At 38.6% G+C, this 25757-nt stretch overlaps 1 protein-coding gene across 4 annotated transcripts in view; it reads left to right on the top strand.

Annotated features, from left to right (window-relative positions):
* Positions 1-25757, top strand: part of TTC27 (tetratricopeptide repeat domain 27) — a 181059-nt gene that overhangs the window by 116750 nt on the left and 38552 nt on the right. For 3 of the 4 annotated variants that reach the window (XM_036931612.2, XM_036931611.2, XM_057497289.1), the window contains exons 13-15: positions 3469-3696; positions 18128-18226; positions 24226-24278. In XM_036931612.2, coding sequence (XP_036787507.2) covers positions 3469-3696; positions 18128-18226; positions 24226-24278 — 380 coding nt within the window. The remainder of the gene's footprint in view (positions 1-3468; positions 3697-18127; positions 18227-24225; positions 24279-25757) is intronic. The other variant, XM_057497287.1, reaches the window with a different exon arrangement.

The raw sequence follows: 25757 nt of genomic DNA, 5'->3' as shown, positions 1-25757 counted from the left end.
GTAAATAGTTACAATTACTTCTTTGAGGAAGCCCAGGAAAGAAAAATTATGGTATATACTTGTTATTGTAGGGTCCTTCCTTACCAGTTCTGATTTCTCTTCCCTCCCTCCCTCCCTCCCTCCCTTCTTCCCTCCCTCCCTTCTTTCCCTCCCTCCTCTTCTTCCCCTCTGTTCCTTCCTTGGTTCTGCATCTGTGAAGTGACTCAGGGGTAGGAATTGGGTGAGAAGACAGTGTTTCAGCATGGTCAGAAATCTGGTCTCCAGACATAGATTTTTTTTTTTTAATGTTGTATGGATCAAGTTTGAACTTTAGTTGGTTATTGATCTAATTTGGTTCTGAGGCCTCCTGGATCAACCAGTACCTGAGGTCTGTGCTGGGTGCACCATTGTAATTACTCTGGCTGTGCCTACTGCAGATAAGTCTGCCCATTTGTCTCCAGGGGTTAAGTGCTATCAGCCTGTCTCCACTGCCTTGGGTTCTAATCATCCCCATTGAAATCAGGAAGCTCATTTCAATAGAAGGACCTCCAAGTGTTTCCCCCAGCTTACACAAGACATCTCCTATAGCACTTTTCAAGGATGCTAGTACTTCCATATACAAGTATTTCCCAAAGCCAACACGAAATGAGTATCCGTTAGGCCTTGGTGAGGAACACACTTAGGGGTGGGCAAATAATAAATTAATAATAGCCTTTCTAAGTTGCTGGATTCTTTCCTCCACATTACACCAAGGAGTTTCTGGCATCTCAACTTTAGTTTTGGCCATATTTAAGTCCAGGTTTTAGTCAAGCAATTGAGCAGATAATTTAGAATCATCCCCAGCTGCTTTAGTTTACACGATTACTCAAAAATTTCTGATACCTAAATTCAGCTGATTTAAAAATATGATCCTCTTTGTCTATGGTCTGACATGCTTAGAATTTCCTTTTCTATGTGATCCTAAGGTTTCCCCTCTAGAAAGTAACCAAATCTTGCAGTTCTTTTTATGTATGTCTACTTATGTGTCTGGAGGCAATAAGGAATGGATGGATGGAAGGGGTCAAGTATGAGGAGAATTGGCATTCGTTTGCAGGGTAACTCACTGAGGTGCAGTCTTGATCTTTCTTTAAGCAAGGTAGCTCTAGACTTACCAGATAGGGGAGGGTTGCCTCTGCTGGCCTAGGAAACTCAGTAGGGTTTGGGGGTTCCTGTTATCTGAATCATCCTGAATCTGCTTTTTAAATTCTTGAGCCCTGTTCTTTCATAATCAGTGCCCTCTTCTGCTCCTGGCATGATGAAGTAACTGATTAGAGCACCCTCTTGTTTTAAACAACCATTACCGTTATTGCTATGTAACAAACCATGTCAAAACTTAGTGGCTTAAAACAACAGCAGTCATTCGTTTCATTGTTTCTGTGGAGCAGAAATTTAGGAAGGGCTTGACTGGGCTACTTATGATGTGAGAAAGGTGAGGTGATACAGTATTAACTCCAAATGAATTTTGACCACTCACAAATAAAGTGACATGTAGTAGCTAAAAGGCAACAGGGGAATGAAACGAATGACTCAAATATTGTTTAATTAATCAATCAAATGCCTTAATTTCACATAGAACTAGTGAAAATGAATTCAGCTTTTATGGTGGTTCACAAATCCTGAAAGAGCAGTGTCTACATTTGATTTTTGGCTGTACCAGCTTGGCAGTTACAAGGGAAAAGAAATTCTTTTAGGCAGTCATAGAAATTCCCTTGGTGCTCTGACCTTGAGGATTTAAAACAAGGAGTGTTTTTCTCTTTTGAGCTATCCGGTGCACATTGAAGCAGCCAGCCTCCCTCACAGTCTGTGTCTTTCACAGTGTCCTGTCACTCAGGCCACAAAAGCCTTGTGTTAGGGACATGTGTATTCTAAGTTACATCAGGTAATAATTTAAATGATTCTTTCATCACTGGATATCATAGACTAATAATGTTCTACCTTCTCATGATCACTGGATCCTCATTTTCTTCAAATCCAACCAGATAGGGGTACTAATCACAAATTTTCGTTTTCTGCATGGGTGTGTTGCCTGCAGTCACTCTGTACCCAGTTACTATAATGATTATTATTTAACGCTTAATCGCAGACCACAGGATCCACTCTAACTGTTTAAAGCAGAAAGGAACCTACTGAGTACATGAGCCTTCTGAATTTCTGGGAGGGTTTGGGAATCGAGTTTTGATGCCAGCTACCAAGAGAAATGCTTTCAACTACACTGTAAGATCTTTTCAGCAAAAATACTGCTGTGGCTATAGTCTGTTACACATAATTTGGTTGAATATGTATTTACAAATATGTAAACATACATATATTGAATATGTAGGTGACCTTACAGAGTTACAGTTAGATACATAAATAACTGTTGTATTATCTATTAGAGGAATTACATGGATTATATCTTAAAACTTAATGTTTATTTTGGCTGTTTGGGATTTACAGTAGTTTTCCCTTAGAAACTGTATTATACTTTCTGGTTCGATTTTCAGAGTAGGCCTAAAAGGCCTATATAGCCCATATTGTATCGGAAATGCAAGAGAGCCAGCCTCCAAAGACACTTTTAGAGGCATGTCCATCTTTTAAAATATTTCATGAAAATTAGACTGCCTAAGAATTTATAGATATGTACAACCTAAAGAAAATCAAATATACAGACTTAAAGATTGCCAGCTATGTAAGTTAGGGAGTCCAAAGTATTGTTTTAGCCATTAAAGGATGGCTTCCTAGATTTTTACATTCATTGTGGCCATGCCTCTTTGGAGACCACACTGCTGTTAATGTGAACGTTTTTGTGAGTGATAAGGTGGATCTGAGTTTTGGACATAGGAGAAGAATACCCAGCCTATGTAGTGTATTGAGGATGGTCTTTAATTTCTAAAGTGAATGTACTGTCTGGAAGCAGATAGGGCTTGTGTTAGTAAGTTTTATTGGTGAGGTAAGATATAGTATGGTTAAGAGGTAGGGGTTTAGCAACACTATTAAATTGTGCCTTTCTTTTTTATTAATGTTTCAGCGATCCCAGGCAACCTGAGTATACCATTATAAACGAGGAAGAACATACTTTTCATTGCCATTGGGTAAAGGTGAATTAAAGGTGCTGCTCTAACAGACGGTCGCCAGTTGCAGTGGTGACAACCACAGTGGGAAGCAGGGAAGTGGGGAGCTGAATGAGTCCCGCCGCACCCCTCCCCCCCACCGTCCCTGCCTTTCCCTGATAATTCCAGAGCCCAGGGAAACTGCATTCACTTCTTCCTTCTTCTACCTCTCTTTTCTTTGCACCATATTTATTTTCTATTGTTCTCTTATTCAGCCTGTATCCTAGATGCCTGAAATAAGGTCATCTCAAACTTCGGAGGTAAAATCTTGGATTGTGTGGGATAAAAAGAAGAATAGGTGCTAAAAAAAAAAGCCATTAGTCACTGTAAACAATTTAGTTATTTCTGTTGTTATTTCCAGGCAGAAGAAATCCTTAGGCAAGAACTGAAGAAAAAAGAAACGCCAAGTTTATACTGCTTGCTTGGAGATGTCCTTCGAGACCACTCTTACTATGACAAGGCCTGGGAGTTGTCCCAGCACCGCAGTGCTCGTGCTCAGCGCTCCAAAGGCCTCCTTCATCTGCGCAACAAGGAGTTTAAAGAATGCGTGGAGTGCTTTGAATGCTCAGTGAAGATTAATCCCATGCAGGTTATACAATTCGTAAAACCCCATCTTCTCTTGGCACTTGCAGTTTTCTGTGGTTTGATTCTTCCTGAATATATACCCATTTTTTGTCCTAATGACTAGTGAGCATGTCTTCGAGAGCTAAGAACTTCTTAGTTTCTTAATATGCTTCTTGCTTGTCGCTCAAAGTTGGTTTTCTCTTACTCATTTTCTGTTATGTTTCTGTTCCTCACTTTTCTCCTTCATTTTGTTATTTCATTCTGTTAATAGCAAATACAGGTATTAAAAATTAGTTCCATTTTGAGCAGATATGTTAGGAAGGAATCAAGTCACAATTACAGACAACAGGACTATGCATGTAATTGCTAAAATCGATAATGAAAGAAAAACTTATGTAAATAGTAACATATAGAATGGATTGTTGATCATTTTAAGAAAAAATGTGTTTACATATATGCAGATATTTTTAAGTGTTTAAAAATTTTTCAAGGTTTGAAAAAAATAATACAAAAAGAGTCTGGATCTTTAAAATAAGTGACAAGATAAATCCCCAGGAGAGGATCTAATTTTGAGAGGAAAGAGATAACCTTATTTTCTACATAATGATATTCAGTTAGTAAAATGATTTTATTCTCAGAAAGGGTCATTTAAAAAAATTAAACTTTCTTGATGACTGCCTTCTGGTTTCACCAATCAAAGTCACACATAACTGTCAGCCAGGCTTCCAGACAAACATCCACACTGATTTGGTATAATTCCAGGTAAAATACCAATGTGTAATTAGCTCCTAATATTTATGGAGCACTCACTGTGAGCTGGCTACCTCACTGGGCATTTGACAATATTTGAACCCAGACAGCCTGACTCTGGAGCCTGCACTCTTTTTTTTTTTTTAATTGTGGTAAAAAGCACATAATATAAAATTAGCATGTTAACCATATCTAAGTGCACAGTTCAGTAGCTCAGCATATTAAGTACATTCACATTGTTACATAGCCATCACTGCCATCCATCTCTATAATGCTTTTCATCCTGCAAAAATGAAACTCTGCCCCATTAAACAATGGCTTCCTAGTCTTTCCTCCCTCCAGTCCCTGGCAACTGTTCTACTTTCTGTCTCCATGAATGTGACTACCTCACATGGATGGAGTCACACAGTATTTGTCCTTTTGTATCTGGCGTATTTCACTTAGCATAATGTCTTCAGGGTTCATCCATATTGTAACATGTGTAGAATTCCCTTCCTTTTAAAGACTGAATAATGTTCTGTTGTATGGTGTGTGTGTATTCATTCTTCCATGGATGGACACTGGGTTCTTCTACCTCTTAGTCATTATGAATAGTGCTGCTATGAACAGGGGTGTACAGAAACAGTCAATTTTTAGCTGGGTAGACTTGGGGCATGTCTATTACATTGAAAAAAAATCAAAAGTACATTTTTTAATAACAGGGTAAGCTAATTGTTTACTTTCCTCACTCTGGGCAGTGAATACAATGAGAACTTTCCAAATCGGCTGGTAAGAAGTCTGGAGGAGAGAGGACAGGTATTAGGTGTGAATATCAGCAGAAATTGACAGTTGCATTTGGCAGCAAGGATGCTTAAAGTGTCCTTAGAGTTGGTTTTTGTTGGCAGCTGCTATAATTCAGTGGTGCTCAACTGGGAACAGTTTTGTCCCCCAGGGGATACTTGGCAATGGCAGGGAGGTAAAGGGGTATGGCATGTAGTGTGCAGAGACCAGGAATGCTGATAAACATCCCATAATGCATAGGCCAGCCCCCATGATAAAGAATTACCTGACCTAAAACGTCAGTAGTGGCAAGCTTGAGAATCCTGAACTAATGTAATTATCACTAGACTTTATTTTTTTGGTAAAAAATACAGCTCAATCTTGTGTTACATTAAAATTTTATTTTTACTTTTAAGGAAAACTGTATCATATCTTTGTTTTCTTAGTAGCCTATGCCTAAAGATTGCCTGACCAGAGCTGTTATAAGGAGTGGGGAAAGTAAATTCTCTCCCTTGGCTGCTATAGCCTAAGTTTAAAGTCAGTGCCAGCTGCCCACAGACAGGAATTATTCTTGCAAGCATATGGGCTCTTCTCAGCATACAAGCATTGTCATTTTCCACCTGCTCACTGGCTTCTCCTTCTCAGTCTTGTTTGCTGGTTCTTAGGGCTTCCTTGTCCTTATCTCTGCCTATAGTCACTCCCCTGATTTCTTCTAGCCCCATAGCTTCAAGTACCATCAGTACACTGACAGTGCCCAAAAGTTTATTTTCAGTCCTGTCTTCTCCCCTGAACTCCAGACTCCTGAATCTAACTGCATCCTCTGTCTTGCCATTTGTTACTCTGACTTAACATTTCTAATATCTGATGTACTGTTCTCCCCTTAGGAACTTGCCCCCAAGGTCCTCCCCATCCCTGGAAATTGCAGCCCTGCCCAGTCTTGGAGTCATCCTTAATTCTTCTTTCCCTCATATCCCACAACTGACCCATCAGCAAATCCTAGCAGATACATCCATAATTAGAGAGCTTCCTACCACCCGCCACCGTTCTGAGTCCAAATCCCGCATCGTCTGTCACCTGACTAATCTATGCTATCCTTACTGGTCTTCCTACCTCTATCCTTGTCCCCAGGTGCTTCTTCTCAGTGAGCATCCAAATCTATCCTTTCAAACCTGAGTCAGATGTGCTGATCCTCTGCTCCATTGCCTAGGGATAATAGCCCAAGACCCTTAATGGCCCTCAGTGCTTTCCCTAGCCTAGCTCCTGTTGCTTCTTTACCCCTCTTCCTCCCATTCTACCCCCACCCAACTTCTTTGTTCTTCCCTGAATATTGAGGCATGTTCCTGCCTCAGAGTTTTAGCACTTGATCTTCCAGTGCCTGGAATGTTCTTCTTCCAGAAATCTGCATACCTTGTTCCATTACTTCACTCAAGTCTTTGCTCAAATGTTACTTTGTCAGCGAGGCCTTCCTGTTCATTCTGTTTAAAAATCACACTCTACTTTCCACCCTTACATTATACTCCTTATAAAAAAACAATTATCTTTGTCCTCCATTAAAATCAAAGTCCCATGAGACAGAAGTTTTTGTCTGTATATGGCTCACTTATATTTTCCTAGTGCCTAGCATATATTGATATTCAATAAGTATTTGTTGAATGAGAGAATAAATAATATTTTTAACTACTTAGTCAATCAAATATGTACTAAGTGTCTGCTGTGTTTATAGAACTGAACCAGAGGATGAGGCAGAGCCTCAAGTTACCAGGTAGTCTGGTTTGTACCCTTTGGTACAGTCTAGTGATAGGAACATAGGCAGAACTGGACAATAATATGATACATCAAAGAAATGCTAAGTGAGTTGTTTGCAGAGCATTAGTCCTATAGATGCCAAAGAGAACATTGGTGGCCAATGAAGAGAGGATGCTGAATTTGGCTTTGAAGGATAAATTGTACTTGAATAGGCCAAGGGAAGGCCAGCAGTGAGGGCATTCCAGATGGGTGAATAGTATGAGCAAAGCTTTGGAAACAGTGAAATGTGTGTGTGTGTGTGTGTGTGTGTGTGTGTGTGTGTGTGTGTGTGTGTGTGTGTGTGTGTTTTGGGGAAACAAAAGTGTTAGCAAATACTATAGGTTTTTTGAGTGTATGAGTAACATTCCAGTGGGAAAGCTGGACTGGAGCCAGAATATGAGTGGTCTAAATGTGAGGCTAAACTCAGATAGGGAGCCACTGAAGGGTTGATTTGTGTCTAGCTTTGTTTTGAATGAAGGAATGTGGTGTGCATGGAGGTAATTTAGGAATATTGCTCTGGCAGCACTGTGGCGGCGGCAGATAGTAGACGTAGGCAGGGTTAGGAGACTGTAGCAATAGTCTAGCATGACAGTGTCATTGTGGGAGGGGCAGTAGGAAAGAAGGAATGGATGTGAGAATATGCAAGGGAGGACTATGACAGGTCTTAATGGTCTCATTACATAATTTTGAATTAATTGCCTTGCAAGACAAAGACATGACAATTGCTCAAAGCCCTGTCACAGTACCGATGTTATGTGATGATATTTTGTAGTTTGTCTTATGGATCCAATTCAGACAGACTGTAAGCCATACCAAAATAAGCAGGCATTTGATGCTACAGTTGTACAGAATTGCTGCGAGGTGCAAACTTGAGCACCATAGACATTATAACTTGTGAAGCAAGGTTGATCTATCTCTGAAGGAGAGCTCCTACATGTTGTTTTCTCCTTTCAGTCGTGGAATAAAAGAAGAATGGAAAAATGGAATTTAAAAAATTCTACCTTTTGTTTTTATATATATCCCAACAATTTGGTGGAATAACAAAATTTAGGCAAAATGAGAGTGATATTTGAATGGCTTTTGTGCATTGTAATGACTTTCTGAAATCAAATTGGTTTAAGAATAGGAATGTTTGGTTTTATTTCAGGATGGTCTGCAAAACTAAATGCACTGTCTATGGTATATTTGAGCACCAAGTGTGGTTCCCGTTTACATTTGTGCTTTGAGATTGCTGGTATCATTCACTTACACCTATCAGTTTCATTTTCCCAAGCAACTTCTGAAAATAGTAAAATGCACCCTGAGACTTCTGGGGTTTGTGGGCTGTGGGAAGCTGAAGAAAGTGGGGGAAAGTGGTAACCAAACCTGCCAAGCAGGATTTCACAGACTGGGAACCAGAATTACAACAGAAATCCTCATGTCTACTCTTAGGTAGTTATTATTCCCATTGCCACCTACTTTTATGTAAAAGTAAAAACAAAGAAATCCATCAATATCCAACCAGTGTGTAGCCCTGGAAAAGGAAAATGTCACTTCCTATCATTTTTCTTAACCCCATCAACACACATGCTACTTTATTCCTTTTCATTTGTCTGTGGTTCTCCCCCCTGCCCCTTAAAATACTTATTTTTTTTAACTTTCCTCCTCAATGAATTGGTCACTCAGCTTTGTTGGGTTATATATTACTGGCAGTGTATATACCCAGAGACATGTATAGGCAGAAGGGCTGTGGGAGTTGAGAGGAGGTGGGCAGTTCCTGTGAACTGATGGGGCCAGGAAAGGCTTTGTGCTGGAAATGGGACAGGATAGCTTAGGTTTGCACTGAATGATGGAAAGTGAGTAGATAAATGTTGAAGAGGGGAGTCGGCTTCTGAGGTAGGAGAAGAGCATGCGGAAAAGCATGGATTCAAGAACTCACTACGGTTAATGTCTGCTATCCTGGTAACCCATCCAGTTTAGCATTTGCCCCAGATTCTGCATTTTTAAGTGAAGTGCTATTGTTAATAGTTGCATTGAAAGAATAGACATCCATTTTGTTCTGTTGTGTTTAATGCATGTGCAGTGGTCAGAGCTCCCATTTTATAATGTGCTGAAATCCGAAAGATGACCAGTGATAGCCTTTCCCTTTTTCCCCACCCCTTTCTAGACTCACGGTACTAATACTGGCCTTTCAAGGACAGCATGCAGGTTGCTTACTGATGAAGCAATCTATGCTTGCTGCGAGGGGCTGAGGACAGGCAACTTCTTCAGGTCTTGGGTGGCCGTAGGAGAAATGCTTGAGCCAGTGTCCCTGTGAGCTCTTTGTGTATGTCAGACATTTGGGCCAAGCTGCAGCCTGGTTGATGCCTGACGTTGCCTAGCTACCAGTTGGCAGGATTAGTGGGAAATTTGGAGAATTGTAGGCTAGATGTATAGAGAATAAAGGCAGAGCAGTCTTGCCATAAATAAAGCACATGGAGAATAGTCTGAATTCTCTTGCTGCAGTGGGTTGATCACTTATTGTATGGTCTAAATGTACCACTATTTTTATATTGTGTTGCTTGTTAACTTTTATGTAGTTTATAAGAAACCCTTTGGCAGCATGCATTTCCAAGAAAAGCATGCGAACCACAAAAAGTGTGTTTTTAGAGAACAATTATGAACTCAGTTTTTATTTGTTGAGAGTGTTAATAAATGTGAAATTTGCAGAAAATGTAGTTGACCTTTATATTCCATCTTAGGAGCCTTAGTGATACCACTGACCACATGAAAACCAGAAGACCCAAGTCTGCTGCAGGACTATTACCATTTATGTCTAAGTTAGTTGTTCTTTTTTTCAAAGAATACAAATCGGAAGGTGACAATTTAATATGCAGCTATAGGAGGTGCATTTTCATGTTTTTCTTTGAGGCTTGACTTTTATTTAGAGCAAATTAAAATGAGCAAAATTAGTTTAGAAAATTGGTCCACCTCCAATGTTTTTTGTGTACATATGCAAAGTGTGTATGTTAATGAGGTAGCTCTTTTAGTGGAATAGTTCATTAACAATTTAATTTGCCAGTTTTGTATCAGTGACATCAAGTTCTTCAAATAGAAAATTCATTAATTTGGTTCTCATAATGGTTTAATTTTTTTACCCAGTTAGTGGATTCAAAATCAAATTCTTGGAAATTCTGTCAAAGGTGAAACATCTGACACTATCCTGAATGCTACTGTAAGTTCAGCTAAAAAGTTAAAAATATTTCTTTTAGTGGTGGTGATAACAGGGTACAAATAAGATAGAATATGGCAATGTGGTAAAAAATAATGCTTTCTGAATTAACCTGTGGATCAGAGATGTACTTGGAATTGGTTGTAGTGGTAAATATAATAATTTTTATGGCGTAATAATTGTCCAAACAACTTGGTAGTCGATAAATGAGGTCTTTTTAAAGTCATACAATTTTAATCAGTTTCTAGTTGAACCACATTATGTGGTTGCCTAACTAAGCATTATCGAGATCCTAATGTGTACCAGACACGGATGTCTGAGTGAATTAGGCTGTGTCAGTCTATCAGCAGAGAGCAGAGTTTCCACTGGGGAATGAGCGGGATAGAACCAGTTTGTGAAGGGCCTTAAATACCCTTCTTTAGGATTATCTAGCCCTATAGATGTGGAAGTCTGTTGTAGTTTTGAATACAAGTGCAATATGACAAAAGTAGTATTATAGGAAGTGTAATTAAGGAATTAAATGGATGAGTGATCAGTGGTTCTAGCAGTGAGGAAGGAAAGATGGAACAGGTTGAGGCCTCAATACAAAGGAAAATTTTCTGGGACTTAGTGGACTGGCAAGATTAAAGGAGGGCTTGAAATCCAAGAGGATGTCAGTCTTCTCAATTGATAAAAAAGGAAAATGTCCCTTTTGATAGATAAAGAGAATTCAAGAGGAAGGGGAAATATCTTTTTCAGGGGAAGGTGATGTGATTTTGAATGTAGACTGTGAAGATGTTGCTGTCTCTTGGTAGGGAGGTCTCATAGTCCACTGGACTTAAAAGTCTGAAGCCCAGTAGTGAGGCCAGAATTGAGCTTGCGGATTGGGACTTTTCTCTCGCAGTAAGGTGAAGCCATGTAAGTGAATGAAGTCTTTACAGAAAACTGTGTTGGAAGAGAACACCAGGCACAGCCCTGAACTTTGGGCATCTCCAGCAGCTGGAGGAAGGTAGAAGAAGTAGCACAGTGAAATATGATTCAAACAGAATATACCAGAGTGTTGATCTGAAGGGTAGAAGGAAATCCAGAGAAGGGATGAATGGAAACTAAAGGAAGAACAAGTGTCAGTGAGTAACATCACCTGTAGTGATAACGTCCTAAGAGAGCCGAGAAGAGATCATTGGATTTGGAGCTCACTAATGACCTTTGAAACTGGCTCCAGGAGGTTAGAGTGAGTGACAGATGAGGAAATGGACATAGCATCTACAGACTGTTCCTTTTAGCAGCATGTCAAAGAGATGAGAGTCAAAATGTTGAGAGTTGTACTGAGAGTTAACAGAGACATGTAAGACTTTTGAAGGTACTGGAGGCATGTGCTGAAGGCAGTAGATGAAGGGGGAATGAAGCCAGGGAGTATGGGAGAGATTGAATGTTATAAAAGAGAGAGGGCAGGATAACTAGGGAGTATCATTTGAGGGAAAAATGGAATGAGGAGAAGAGATGAAGGTATTAACTGTGGAAACAGGAATAATATTTCTCATAAGACTGGAAAGATAGCATTAATATTATAATTTCTTTTAACAATTTCTGTTTATTAAGCATCTTCTGTAGTTTAAGCTAGAAAACAAGTGTAAACTCTGTAAACCATTTTGAGGTCTTGATTGGGAGGTACAGAAGAATTGTGTTACAACACAGCCTCTTGCCATCCTGTAGTTCATATGGGCTAAATGGAGAGAGAAGGCAGAACCCCACAGTTTATGAGTGTGAAGCTGGGATGTGAGCCTGGGCTTTCTGGTTCCAGAGCGCTTACTCTTAACCTCTTCATTGTTTGCCTCTAGAGGATACTGTCGTGTGAGGAAGTAATGGTGGATCTGGTTGAGGTCAAGTTAGAAGTTATGGAAAGCCTTGACTACAAGACTGGCAGATTTGAATTTTTTTCTTCCTTTAGTGAAGAACCATCAGGGCTTTCACCAGGAGCAAATTGAAGTTGTAACTGATGTTTTTGGACAGTCCAGCATATGACAACAAGTGAGTCTCTGTGAAACCAGGGAATTTTAGAGGAACTGAGGCAGCCCTTTCCAGCTCAGCATAAACAAAGATCCAACTTCTGTGACATAATACTCCAGTAGAATTGTTAATCTTGGGAGCTTGGACTCTTCCTTGATTTGTAGGGGTTAACTTTAATTTTCGTTTTTGAAAGAAGAAAATGTTTTTATTTGAAATGGAGTTAGAGTTTCTGCTGTGAACTTGTATTATTTGTGGTGGGAAGACTCCAGGAGATGGGAGCTTACATTCCAATGCAGAAGACAGAATGAGCATATGTGAATAATATGTAGAGTAAAGAGAGATTCCTTCCTTTCTGTTCTTCCTTCCTCATATTGGTAAGCAATAAAAAAAATGAAACTCCTCAGGTCTAAGTTATGTCAGTGCCAGGAAACAGCACTATGCTAGCACCTGGACCAGAGCTGAGATGGGGGAGGCAGCTCTGAATGCTGGTCCTCCCAAGGATGTAACATACCTAAGTCACTTCTTCCTTCTGAGCTTCCGTTTCCTCATTTGTGAAGTGGGGATACAATCCCTGTATGTAAAGTGTCCAGCATATTTCTTGGCCCAGAGTAAGTTCCCAGTCATGGATGTTGCATGGTGGTAGTTTCTGTCCTGCCTATTGCAGTGCGGTAGTAGTATTGGTGGTGTAAAATTGTCCCATTATTTGTAGCCTAAAAATAGGGAAATACATATCTACCAGGAGAGTCTAACATGCAGATGACACATAAACACCTATATTACCTCACATTGTGAATTCTCTGTGAAGAGTAGGCACATTTAAGAACAAGGGATAGCTAAATCTAGGGCAGGAATAAAAGGAGGCATCAAACAATTAGTAGCTTATCTTGAGTGTGTGTGTGTATGTGTGTGTGTATAAAACGAGATATATAATAAGATATATAAGACTAGTATGAATATAATGTATTAGAAAAAAGTATGTATAAAATTTAGCTGATCCTGCTGTTTAAAGGAAGACACTGAAATAGAGGAAATTTTCCCTTTAAAGAGAGGAGCTGACAGGTTAAGACTTGTGTTTTCCTTAGGGAGGTGAACTTAGTAGTTAGTAAATGAGAAATTTGGTTAAGAAAGAGTTCATGATGCACATTTTAAAACATAGCACAAAGCATCACTTTAGGAAAAGCTCCTACCAAAGAACACTGATACCATTCTTGGATTTAGCTTAGGTCATTTCCTGTTTAATGAAACCACATTCAACAACTTATCTGCGTGTGAAGTCATGGGAATGAGTCAGGGATGTAGAAAGGAGAGAATGGACTGTACAGCTTCGTTTTAGGATTCAGTTATAACATGTTAAACTTACGTGACGTCCGAAAAATTCAGACAGTCAGTTGTATAAGGAGCAAAAAGTGTGAAGCTACTGGTTATTCTTCATTCTGCAAAAACCTTGAGGAGGAAGGAAATTTGAGTAGTAGCCTCAATTTAAGAAAGAAAATTGTAAATATAAGCAAGTGGACCACAATCCAGCTGTGCTTATAAATACCCTTGTAAAAACAGACTTTTTAATTGTAAAAGTAACCATGCCCCTTGTCTAGTGGTGCTTAGTCTTTGTCAACCTCAGAGTAGTAAACTGTTTAATTTCTATTTTAATTCCTGAGGTGAATAAGTATTGTAGTCATTCTCTTCATCATGTATATTGTACAACAGGAGCCATTGTGGCTTTAAGGAAATTCTAGGCCTTGTTTTTCCTCTCAGCCTCTTTTGACTTGATTTCTTAGGCCTCTGAAATGATTGATTGCCTCATAGGCTCCTCAGAACTGCTACTTCTATTCAATTTGTATCATCAGTGTGCTTGTTTTGCCACGAGATGGCACTAATGCACCTTTGAACCCTGTTACCTTAGGACGTTCAGTATCTGGGGTCTGAAGGAACCTTGGAATTTTCATCTAATCCAATCCCCACGGAACAATTGGGAAACTGAGACTCAGAGGTTAAGTGATAAGGCCACTGTCATACAGTTGCTCAGAACCTCTTGAATCCCAGCCATCTATTTTTGCCCTCTTTTCTAACGTTTCTGTGAGAAGGTTTGTGAGGAAAATTCAGAGAGAGACCATGTCCTCAACCATTCTTGTTCTTTGTTAATTTTTTTAAACAATTTAAAACCATTCTTTAAGTACATATATCATCACCTTCAAAAATAAATTGTTGGCCTGCTTTTGTGCTTCTATATTGTTTCCTTTAGAGAAAACAGCTAGACTGTCAGCTCCTGAAGATCATTGCTCTACCTGTAAGCAGCCTGCCTTTGTAGGAATTGCCCTGGAAATACAGCTTTGCAGAAATCTCAGCTGGAGCCTCTTTCAGAGATAGTTGTCTTTCTCCATGCTTGCCCAGTCCTTTTGATGAGAGTTTGCCTTTATAAAGCTCTTCCTTCCCAACTAAACATGGTCATTCATCCTCCTGCTTCCTCTTTGCCTGCTTGCCTAGTAAGAGAGCTTTTGCGGGGAAATGTAGGTATGACCTAGTTGTTAAAAAATCGAACTGGGTTTTCTCAGCACAGGGTAACTGCACTGTTTTTCCCCCCTCTCTCATTATCAGTGTCAAGGAGGTATTGCTATGAATCATGGTCGTGTGTGGGTAGAACAGTGCAGTGGAGGCAGAGTGGGCATGTGGAGAAGACATGAGCTTTGGAGTCACACTGACTGGGTCGAATCTCTCCTCCATCCCTGACTGACTCCATGGCCCACCCTCATCTCCCTAAGGAGGGTGATATTTACTACTTTGCAAGGCTGTTGTGAGGAGTAAATGAGGTAATGCGTGGAAAGCTCGTAGATCAGTGCTTGGCACACATAGTAGATGTTCATTAAGTGCTGGTCATTCTGGTTACTATTGTATAGAAAGGGGCAGCTGAGACTGCAGTATATGAAAGGTTAGGAGCCCGGGGGAGTGTCTCAGCCAGAGAAGCTAGTTTTCTTATTGGAGCAAGAAGGGAGGGACGCAGATCTGCTAGGGTCTGTGTCTGTGTTTCAGAGAAGTCATGTAGAACCCTACTGCCCAGTATGGTGGTTCCTAGCTGCATGTGAAGGTGAGCACTTGAAATGTGGCTAATCAAAGTTGGGGTGTGCTGTACCTGTCAGATACACATCAGATTTCAAATATTTAGTATGAAAAAAATGAATAAAACGTATCAATAATTTTGTATATTGATAACATGTTGAAATGGTAATATTTTGGGTGTGTAATGTTAAATGAAATGTTTTTTAAAATAAATTCACCCGTGTCTTTTTACTTTTTAAATGAGGCTACTAGAAAACATGAGGATAGCATTACATTTCTATCTGATAGCACTGGGCTAGATGATAAAGATCTTTGGCTACTCAAACATATACAACTCTAACTTAGGGAATTGTGAGGGTTTTTTTTTCTTTTTAAGGCTTTGTTTGATTTTTTTCTTTTGTAATGTTCTTTTCTTAAGAGTATGACCATTCTAAACAAAGATACCAGTCACTATTGATAATACTAGTTTAAAATGAAAAAAGTAAAAGAGGCACTAAATATTCTCCTGAGTCCTCATATTGTAAGGACCTCAGTTGAGAAGCAAAGTATGAATGCATTATTTATGGTTTAGCGGGTTAGCCACAAGCAATTAGAAGTTCATAGTGTTTTCTTTTATTTTGTTTTGTTTTGTTTTAAAGCCATTTTATGATTTCAAAGAATAGGGTGGGTGTATGCAATTCATCTCTCATCATAATTATGAGTTATCAATAGATGAAACTCTACTAGCAGTTTATGTTCCTAGAATTGTCCTTCAGATGCTAGTTGTTCAAACAACAAATGATGAAGAGTATAAAAAGAAAAGACAAACAGGTATTGTGTATTAAATTAAGCCACCTGCCTGATTTTCATTAAATTTATTTTGGTTTTAAGACACTGGTTACAAAACATTGACTTGCTTTGAAAACTTAAAGATAAGTAATAATCTCATCACCAGCTTGTCTTAGAGCTACAAGATAATCGCTAACTTGGAAAACTCGTAACCTTTGTCTTTTCAGGTGGATTGAAAATAAAAGTATTTATATCTTAAATTTGCTCTCACTGTTTTTTATAAAAACTGAAATAGTTTTGGGGAAGTTTATTCTTTTTGATGCAGAAAGCGATCCAGTCACATGCATTTTTTAGAAATTTGGAGGCATTTCTCATTGTTTTTGATTTAGTGCCAGAGTGAGTGAGGTATCCCTCATTCCAAGTAAACCTGCTACCTTAATTTATCAGATATAAGATGCCATCAGTTGTAAGGGCTACGTTTATTTTAAGTGCTACCTTGTGTAGAAAATAAAATGCTGCAGATAAAACTTTGACAAGCTATTGTTATTAAGATGCATCTGTTTCAGAGGTGTTAAGTGGTGGATAAAAAGTTTATTTTATATAATTATATAATTATATAAATATATTTTTTATATATTTATATTTTATATATTTATAAAATATATAATTATATTTTATATAATTATAATTACTTTATAATTGGTGAAATATAATACACAAATTTTGAAATTTTCAACTTGATTAGAAATCAGAGAGATTGTTTTATAAGTTAGTCAGACTTTAGGCCCCTCAGAATGTTTGGTGAGAGTAGTTTGGTGCCTTTGAGCTCTTTTCACTTGATTTTATAAATAACTGGACAGAAGCAAAGTGTAACGAGCTAATTAAGTTGCTGGAAGTCCCTTGATTCAGAAAAGTGAGCCTCTAACTTCGCTTCACTCTAGTAGCTCTGCTTCTCCTCCCACATCAAACACACTCACTCCCTTTCCAGCCATTACCTATCCTCTAACTAAAATCTGTTCCCCATAAAGGCTCCAGATAGGAGTTATTAAAGCCTTTTGTGAATTCAAGGTGAAGTGTTAAAATGCCCAAGGATGTTTGCTTTCTAAACTCTAATTATTGGCTAAAATTTTTTATCTGTTTAAAGAACTTTCAGACCTCAACTAGCCATATGGAACAAGTTTGCAGGGGATGGTATGGGGACGACGGAAGTAGGGGCAGCCTCCTACTCTGCCTCTGTGGAAGGCTTTGGACAGATAACAGAGCCCTCATTTCCTTTCCCACCCTAAAGTGTTCAACCAAATCTATCTGCTGGCTGACTGCCTTTGTACTGGAAGTCAGTGAGAAAGTAGACAGCATTCTACTGCTGGCTTTATGAACTGTGTCTGAAAGGAAAGCAAACTTGACTTGTAATAGCTGCATTTCTGACTAATTTCATTGAATTTTTATCAGTTTTATCTCCCTTTTAATAGAGGCTATTGAATTTTAAGGAAACCCTATGATGTAAAGAATTCTTTTGTAATTTCAATAGCTACTTCTTAATGTACCTGTTTTCGAATTCTCTTTGTTTACACATCTTACTGACTTAAGTCAGGCTTTCCATTTTGAATAACTATTTGGAAATCCAGATTCTGAGCCTACTTTTTCTAAATTATTTTCAGACAGGCCTAAGCCAGATATGTGCTAGTGCAGTTGGCTCTTGGTCAAACTGCACAAGTACTTGTGGTCTAATTTGGAGATGAAAGCAAAAACTTCTCAAGTTTGTAATGAATTCATCAATTGTGAATCTGCTGATACTTCTTTGTATACTTCTTACATAGTTGATGCTCAGTAAGGAACATTACATTAATATTATGGTTATAATATTAGGGCTTATAAACATTGATCTCTATTGCATTTATGGAGTTTGGTTAACACAAAGAATGGTCTTTTTCAGCAGAAGATCTGCAATGATATTGCAATTTCATAAATGAAAATTATACGTAAAAATTCATATCCATTTTCAAATTTCCTACATCTAAAGTAATATAGAATGCAAAACAAATATTTATTATATAGCTCAACACTCTTTATAATAGTGTGTTTGTAGATAGTATCTTAAATACTTTACAGATTATATCCTATAAATGTGTTTATGTGTCTGAATGACTTGGGCTTTTGGTCTTTGCAGCTTGGAGTGTGGTTTTCCCTTGGCTGTGCCTATTTGGCCTTGGAAGACTATGGAGGTTCAGCGAAGGCATTTCAGCGTTGTGTGACTCTAGAACCTGACGTAAGTTTGTTTGGTCTTCTTTCCTTATTGCAGCTCTTTGATATTCCCTAAGTTATTTAAGCTGTACTGTAGTTCAGAACAGCAATTCCTGTGGGCATATAGTTTTAGTTAGGCAATATGAGTAAGTTCCAGAGATCTGTACAGCACTGTGCCTATGGTTAATAATACTGTATTGTGCATTTAAAAACTTGTGAAGAGACAACTGGGGGACAAAGATGGCTATGTGAGAAGTGAGGCAGAAATTTCCTCCCCAAACCACATATAACACAAAAATACAACTAATCCTGAAAGAGTAACCAGAAAGAAGACTACAACAGATGGCTTACATGTGGGGAAAAGAGAAGACCTTACAGAAAAGGGTAGAGTAGCAAAACTATGATCCTGAGGGATGCAAGCCCTCCCCCCACCCCAACTTCTGGCGGGCAGAAGCGAAATGGAGTGGGGAGGGAGTAGAAGCCCCGGACTGTTAAATACCCAACCCTGGAGGTCTACTGCTGGAGCATGAACCCACATTACATGGTGATCTGGAGATTATAGGGGTTGGAAAGCAAAGACAGTTGGAATACTTGGAGACACTGAGATTCCAGCCTCTTGTAGAAAACAGGTATCCACAACTGGCCACTCTGGGACAAAAGAAAGGCAGGCACTTTGAAAGATTTCCCAACAGTGAGAGGGCTGCTAAAAGGAGCAAGGATTACACAGAGCTTGCTGCTCAGGAGAAAGGCCAGGTGGACAAAATCATCCTGGCACACTCAGCTCACGATGTTGGGAACATTCAGGAGCTTCAAATGCTCCATCCAACTGGCTGGCAACACAGCTCCAAGACCCCACCATGATACGTAGCCCTCCGCTCCTTCCTCCAGGCCAGCACCGGCTCCAAACCTGCTGCCCTAGCCATTGCACCAGGCCAGCCAGAGGGCAGCCCCACCTACAGCAGCTACAGGAGCTTAATGCAGAGGCTGCCTCCTGTGCACTCGGACCACTGGCCCTGGCAGTGGAGGCAGGCACTGCGGCTGGGAAGCAGGAAAGAGCTCTTTCCTCCTGGCAGACACCAGCACTGCTCGCCTGCAACCCCCACCATCACTCTATGGGCTGGGCAGCACCAGAGAATAGAGCTCCTGGGCACTAGAGGGTGCAGCCAACACAAAGTTATTATTCCAAGTTATTCAGTAGGAATATGAAGCAGCAAAAGAACCTTGTTCAGTCCAAAATCCCTCACACCAGAGAGCTCAGTGAAACTGAAATTAGCAATCTTCTTGATAAAGATTTCAAAGCAAAAAATAAACATGCTGACAGAGCTACAGAAAAATATTCAAGATCTCAGGGAGGCCTTCAAGGAAAAGATAGAAACTTTGCAAAATACAGTATCTGAAATGGAACATATAATGGAGAAATTTAAAAGCAGACGAAGAGGTAGAGGAGATGATAAATGGAATAGAAACTAGAGAACAGACATACAAAAAAAAAAAAAGGATCTCTAGGAATGAAAGAATAATAACATAACTCTGTGACCACTCCAAACACAACAATATTAGCATTATAGGGGTACCAGAAGTAAAAGAGGGAGAAAAAGGGATAGAAAGTCTCTTTGAGGAAATAATTGTTGAAAACTTCCCCAGTCTGGGAAAGGAAATAGTCTCTCAGGCTGTAAAAGTGCACAGATCTCCCAACACAGGGGCCCAAGGAAGACAACACCAAGACATACAATAATTAAAAAAGCAAAGATCAAGGACAAGAACAGAATATTAAAAGCAGCCAAAGAGAGAAAAAAGATCACCTACAAAGGAAATCCCATCAGGTTATCATCAGACTTCTCAGGAAAAACCTTACAATCCATAAGGGAGTGGCATGATAACATTTAATGCAATGAAACAGAAGGGTCTCCAGCCAAGAATACTCTGCCCAGCAAGATTATCATTTAAATAAGACAGAGGGATTAAACAATTTCCAGGTAAGCAAAAGTTAAGGGAACTTACTGCCCACAAACCATCTCTACAGTGTATTTTAAAGAGACTGCTCTAGATGGAAGTGCTCCTAAGGCTAAATAGCTGTCAACAGAGAAAATAAAACCAGAGTAAAGGAAGTAGACCAATTAATTATTAAGAAAATACAAAATTAAATCGGCAAGTCAGCCAAGGAATACACAAAGAGTACAGAATATGATACCTAACATATAAAGAGTGGAAGAGGAAGAAAAAAAGGGAGAAAAAAAGAATCTTTAGATTGTGTTTGTGATAGTATAATAAGCAAGTTAAGTTAGACTGTTAAGATAGTAAAGAAGCTACTCTTGAACCTTTTGTAACCACGAATCTAAAGCCTGCAATGGCAGTAAGTTCATATCTATCAATATCACCCTAAATGTAAATGGACTGAATGCTCCAATCAAAAAACACAGAGTTACAGAATAGATTTTTAAAAAAAGACTCATCTATGTGCTGCCTACAAGAGACTCACTTCAAACCCAAAGACATACACAGACTAAAAGTGAAGGAAAAAGCTATTTCATGCAACTAATAGGAAGAAAAAAGCAGGAGTTGCAGTACTTCTATCAGACAGAATAGACTTCAAAACACAGAAAGTTATAAGACAAAGAAGGACATTACATAATGATAAAGGAGTAAGTCCAACAAGAGGATAGAACCACTATAAATATCTACACCCAACATAGGAGCACCTACTTATGTGAAACAAATAATAACAGAATTAAAGGGGGAAATAGAATGCAGTGCATTCATTTTAGGAGACTTCAACACATCACTCACTCCAAAGGACAGATCAACTAGACAAAATAAGTAAGAAGAGAAAGGCACTGAACAACACATTAGAACAGTTGGACTTAACAGACATCTGCAGAACACTCCACCCAAAGCAGCAGGATACACATTCTTCTCAAGTGCACATGGAACATTTTCCATAATAGATCACATACTAGGCCACAAAAAGAGCATCAGTAAATTCCCAACCAACTTCTCAGACCAGAAAAGTATGAAACCAAAAATTGTGCAAAGAAAACAAAAAGCCCACAAACACATGGAGGCTTAACAACATGCTCCTAAATATTCAGTGGATCAGTGACCAAATAAAAACAGAGATCAAGCAATATATGGAGACAAATGAAAAACAGCTGAACACCCCATCTTCTGTGGGATATAGGAAAGGCAGTTCAAAGAGGAAAATATATAGCAACACAGGCTTATCTCAAGAAGAACAAACCCAAATAAACAGTCTAAACTCACAATTAATGAAATTAGAAAAACAAGAACAAATGAGCCCCAAAGTCAGTAGAAGGAGGGACCTAATTAAAATCAGAGAAGAAATAAATATCGAGAACAATAAAACAATAGAAAGAATGAAACCAGAGCTGATTCTTTGAGAAAATAAACAAAATAGATAAACCCTTAGCCAGGCTTATCAAGAAAAAAAGAAAGTGTACACACACATAAACAGAATCAGAATGATAAAGGAAAAATCACTATGGACACCACAGAAATACAAAGAATTATTAGAGACTACTTTGAAAAATTATATGCTAACAAATTGAATAATTTAGAAGAAAAGGACAACTTTCTAGAAAAATACAAGCTTCTAAGACTGACCCAGGAAGAAACTGAAAATATGAACAGACCAATTACCAGCACTGAAATTGAATTGGCAATCAAAAAACTACCTAAGAACAAAATTCCTGGACCAGATGGCTTCACCACTGAATTTTATCAAACATTTGGTGAAGACCTAATACCCATCCTCCTTAGAGTTTTCCAAAAAGTAGAAGGGGAGGGAATACTTTCACTCACTCTATGAAGCCAGCATACCTACGAATAAATCTAACCAAAGAGGTGAAAGTCCTTATACTCTGAAAAGTATAAAACACTCAAGAGAAATTAAAAAAGACATCAATAAAGGGAAATACATCCTGTACTCATGGATAGGAAGAATTAATATTGTCAAAATGGCCATCCTGCCTAAAGCAATCTACAGATTCAATGCAATCCCTATTATAATACCGCATTCTTCAACAAACTGAAACAAATAGTTCTAAAATTCATATGAAACCACAAAAGACCCCAGATAGCCAAGTCAATCCCAAGAAGAATAAAGCTGGAGGGATTACACTCCCCTATTTCAAGCTCTACTACAAAGCCACAGTAATCAAGACAATTTGGTACTGGCACAAGAACAGACCCATAGATCAATGGAATAGAATAGAGAGCCCAGATATAAACCCACACATATATGGCCAGTTAATATGCAATAAAGGTGACATGGATATACAATTGGGAAATTATAGCCTTTTCAACAGCTAGTGTTGGCAAAACTGGACAGCTACATGTAAGAGAATGAAACTGGATTACTGTCTAACTCCATACACAAAAGTAAACTCGAAATGGATCAAAGACCTGGATGTAAGTCATGAAACCATAAAACTTTTAGAAGAAAACACAGGCAAAAATCTCTTGAACATAAACATGAGCAACTTTTTCCTGAACACATCTCCTGGGGCAAGGGAAACAAAAGCAAAGATGAACAAATGTGATTTCATCAAACGAAGATGCTTCTGTACAGCAAAGGACACCATCAGCAGAACAAGAAGGCTTCCTACAGTATGGGAGTATATATTTGTAAATGACATATCCAGTAAGAGGTTAACATCCAAAATATATAAAGAACTCACATGCCTCAACACCCAAAAAGCAAATAACCCAATTAAAAAATGGGCAGAGGATCTGAACAGACACTTCTTCAAAGAAGAAATTCATATGGCCAGCAGGTGCATGAAAAGATGCTCCACATTGCTAGTTATTTGGGAAATGCGAATTAAAACCACTATGAGATAACACCTCACACCAGTTAGGATGGCCAACATCAAAAAGACAAGGAACAAAAAGTGCTGGTGAGGATGTGGAGAAAGCGGAACCCTCCTATATTGCTGGTGGGAATGTAAATTAGTTCCATTATTGTGGAAAGCAATATGGAGGTCCCTCATAAAAATAAAAATACAAATACCTTTGACCCAGGAATTCCATTCCTAGAAATTTACACTAAGAATACAGGATCCCAGATTAAAAAAGACATTGCACCCCTATGTTTATCACAGCACTGTTTACAGTAGCCAAGATATGAAAGCAACCTAAGTGGCCATCAGTAGATGAATGGATAAAGAAGAGGTGATACATATACACAATGGAATATTATTCAGCCATAAGGAGAAAACAAATCCTACCATTTGCAACAACATGGATGGAGCTAGAGGGTATTATGTTCAGTAAAATAAGCCAGGCAGAGAAAAACAAGTACTAAATGATTTCACTCATTTGTGGAATATAACACCAAAGCAAAACTGAAGGAACAAAACAGCAGCAGACTCAGATTGCAAGAAGGGACTAGTGGTTACCAAAGGGAAAGGGGGTGGGGATGGCATGCAGGGACAGAGGGAGAAGGAGATTAAGGGGTATTATGAATAGTACACATAAGTGGGGGGTATCAGGGAAGGCCATATAGCACAGAGAAGACAAGTAGTGACTCTATAGCGTCTTACTTCGCTGATGGACAGTGACTGCAATGGGTATGTGGGGGAACTTGATAATGTGTGTGAATGTAGTAGCCACAATGTTGCTCATGGGAAACCTTCATAAGATTGTGTATCAATGATACCTTAATAAAAAAAATTGTGAAGAGAATAGGTGTCATGTTAGATGTTCTTATCGTAATTAAAAAAAAGGATAGAAGGCAAAAATAATGTAATTTTTAAATTATTTTATGTTAAAAATTAAATTTATGTTCCTTCTTCTTTTGCCTTTTATCATTTTCCTGACATTTTTGTGACTTTTTATTCTAAATCATAGAAGTTGTTTAGTTTTCTCATAACACCTTTAAACATGCCTTATTAAAAATTTACGTTATAAAGAGCACATCTTGAATTAGTATTATATATTTTTGGTTGTAGCAATTCTTTTACCTAAATGAGAATAGTCTATAACTGCGTTCTCTTATCATTTCAGAATGCTGAAGCTTGGAACAATTTATCTACTTCCTATATCAGATTAAAACAAAAGTAAGTACATCAGACTAATATGAAGAATTTTGCTTTCAAAAAAAAGCATGAGGTTTTCTTCAACTGCACACTGAAACATTGTGCCTTATTCTTTATCTTTTTCCTTTACCTACTCATATCTTTAAGTTAGAATTGCTTAGTAGAGCCATTTGAATTCAGAATGTGGTTTATTGAAAACATTTAGCATGTAATTAAATGAGAAATATTATTTGAAATCCTTATTTGATACTTAAGTTTTGCATCCTTGTTCGTTACATGATAATCGCAAGTATGCCTTGTTAGTCAATTCAACTGATAAATTCTTATTGATTGATTGCAGTGTGCTAGGTATTATTGAGAAATATAAATGTGAACTAACGTTTTCAAGGAGCATAGGCTTAAAAATAAAATGTTATACCTTGTAAGTTAAAAAACTGATTAGCAGTGTAAATGGTATGTGGTAAATATCAAATGAGAAGTACAAAGAATAAGAACGAGTGATATTTGTAGAACACTTACTCTGTGCCAGATGCTAGTGTAGTCCTGTGAGGATCTCACCAGAGCCAAGTTGTATGATCCTGGTTCAGAGATACTTCTGAGGAAATATTGGACTCAAGCTAAAATTTGAAAAGCAGGTAGAGGGAACACAGGAAAACCTTTCAGGCATGGGGAATGTGACCAAATGAAGTGACAGGAATGAATGCAGCACTTTAGGAGATAGGAAGTATGAAAGTCCAGCTCTAGACTATAGTGGACCTTCAAGAGAGAGATGGCTGGAGAGTTCGTCTGGGGCAAATCACAGCATGTTCTGATGATCTGACTGATAAGTTGAGACTATCCTGTTGGCAACAGGGGCCAGAGATCTCAGTGGGGGTAGTTTTATAAAAGAAACTTTTTAGGAAGATTTATCTGGTGGCAGTGTGGGAGGCAGACTAGAGAGGAAAGTGGGCGCTGGGAAAGCAGTTAGCAGACAGCTGTCGTGACAATCCAGGAGGGCAGAACAAGACTGGAAAAAAAGGGGGGCAGATGCCAGTTTATAAAGGGGACAACCAGTGGGGCTTACTGACTGGCTACAGAAAACGAAGGAAAGGGAAGAGGCAAGGATTGCTGTTGCCAGAGTTTTAATAGATGAGTTAAAGGGTGGATACATTTCCATTCTTATTCGGGCTTATTTTCAAATTTATTTTTTCTTTGTGGATTCACAAGATATTTCTTAAGGTATCATTAAATCCACATTACATTGAGATCATGAAAAGCTTCTGCTGCTCTTGGATGACAGTCTAAATAAATAAAGTACCGTGTGTTTTGCTGTCTTCAGAAAATAATGTTATGTTCTTGATTGCAACTGATTGTGTTAAAACTCACTAGAGACTCCTTCAGTTGAAAGCAAGGGTCTGGGGAAATCCCTGGCATCGCTGTTGAATGATCTCAGCGGGTTTTCCTAGTAACCCTGATAATTCTGTATATATAGAGGCTCTTGGTTCTCTATCTTGTCTTGCA

This window comes from Manis pentadactyla, chromosome 2 (assembly GCF_030020395.1).
Source record: "Manis pentadactyla isolate mManPen7 chromosome 2, mManPen7.hap1, whole genome shotgun sequence".
Lineage (NCBI taxonomy): Eukaryota > Metazoa > Chordata > Mammalia > Pholidota > Manidae > Manis > Manis pentadactyla.
Note: the sequence above shows the minus strand (reverse complement) of the source record. Positions and strands in the feature narration are given on the sequence as shown.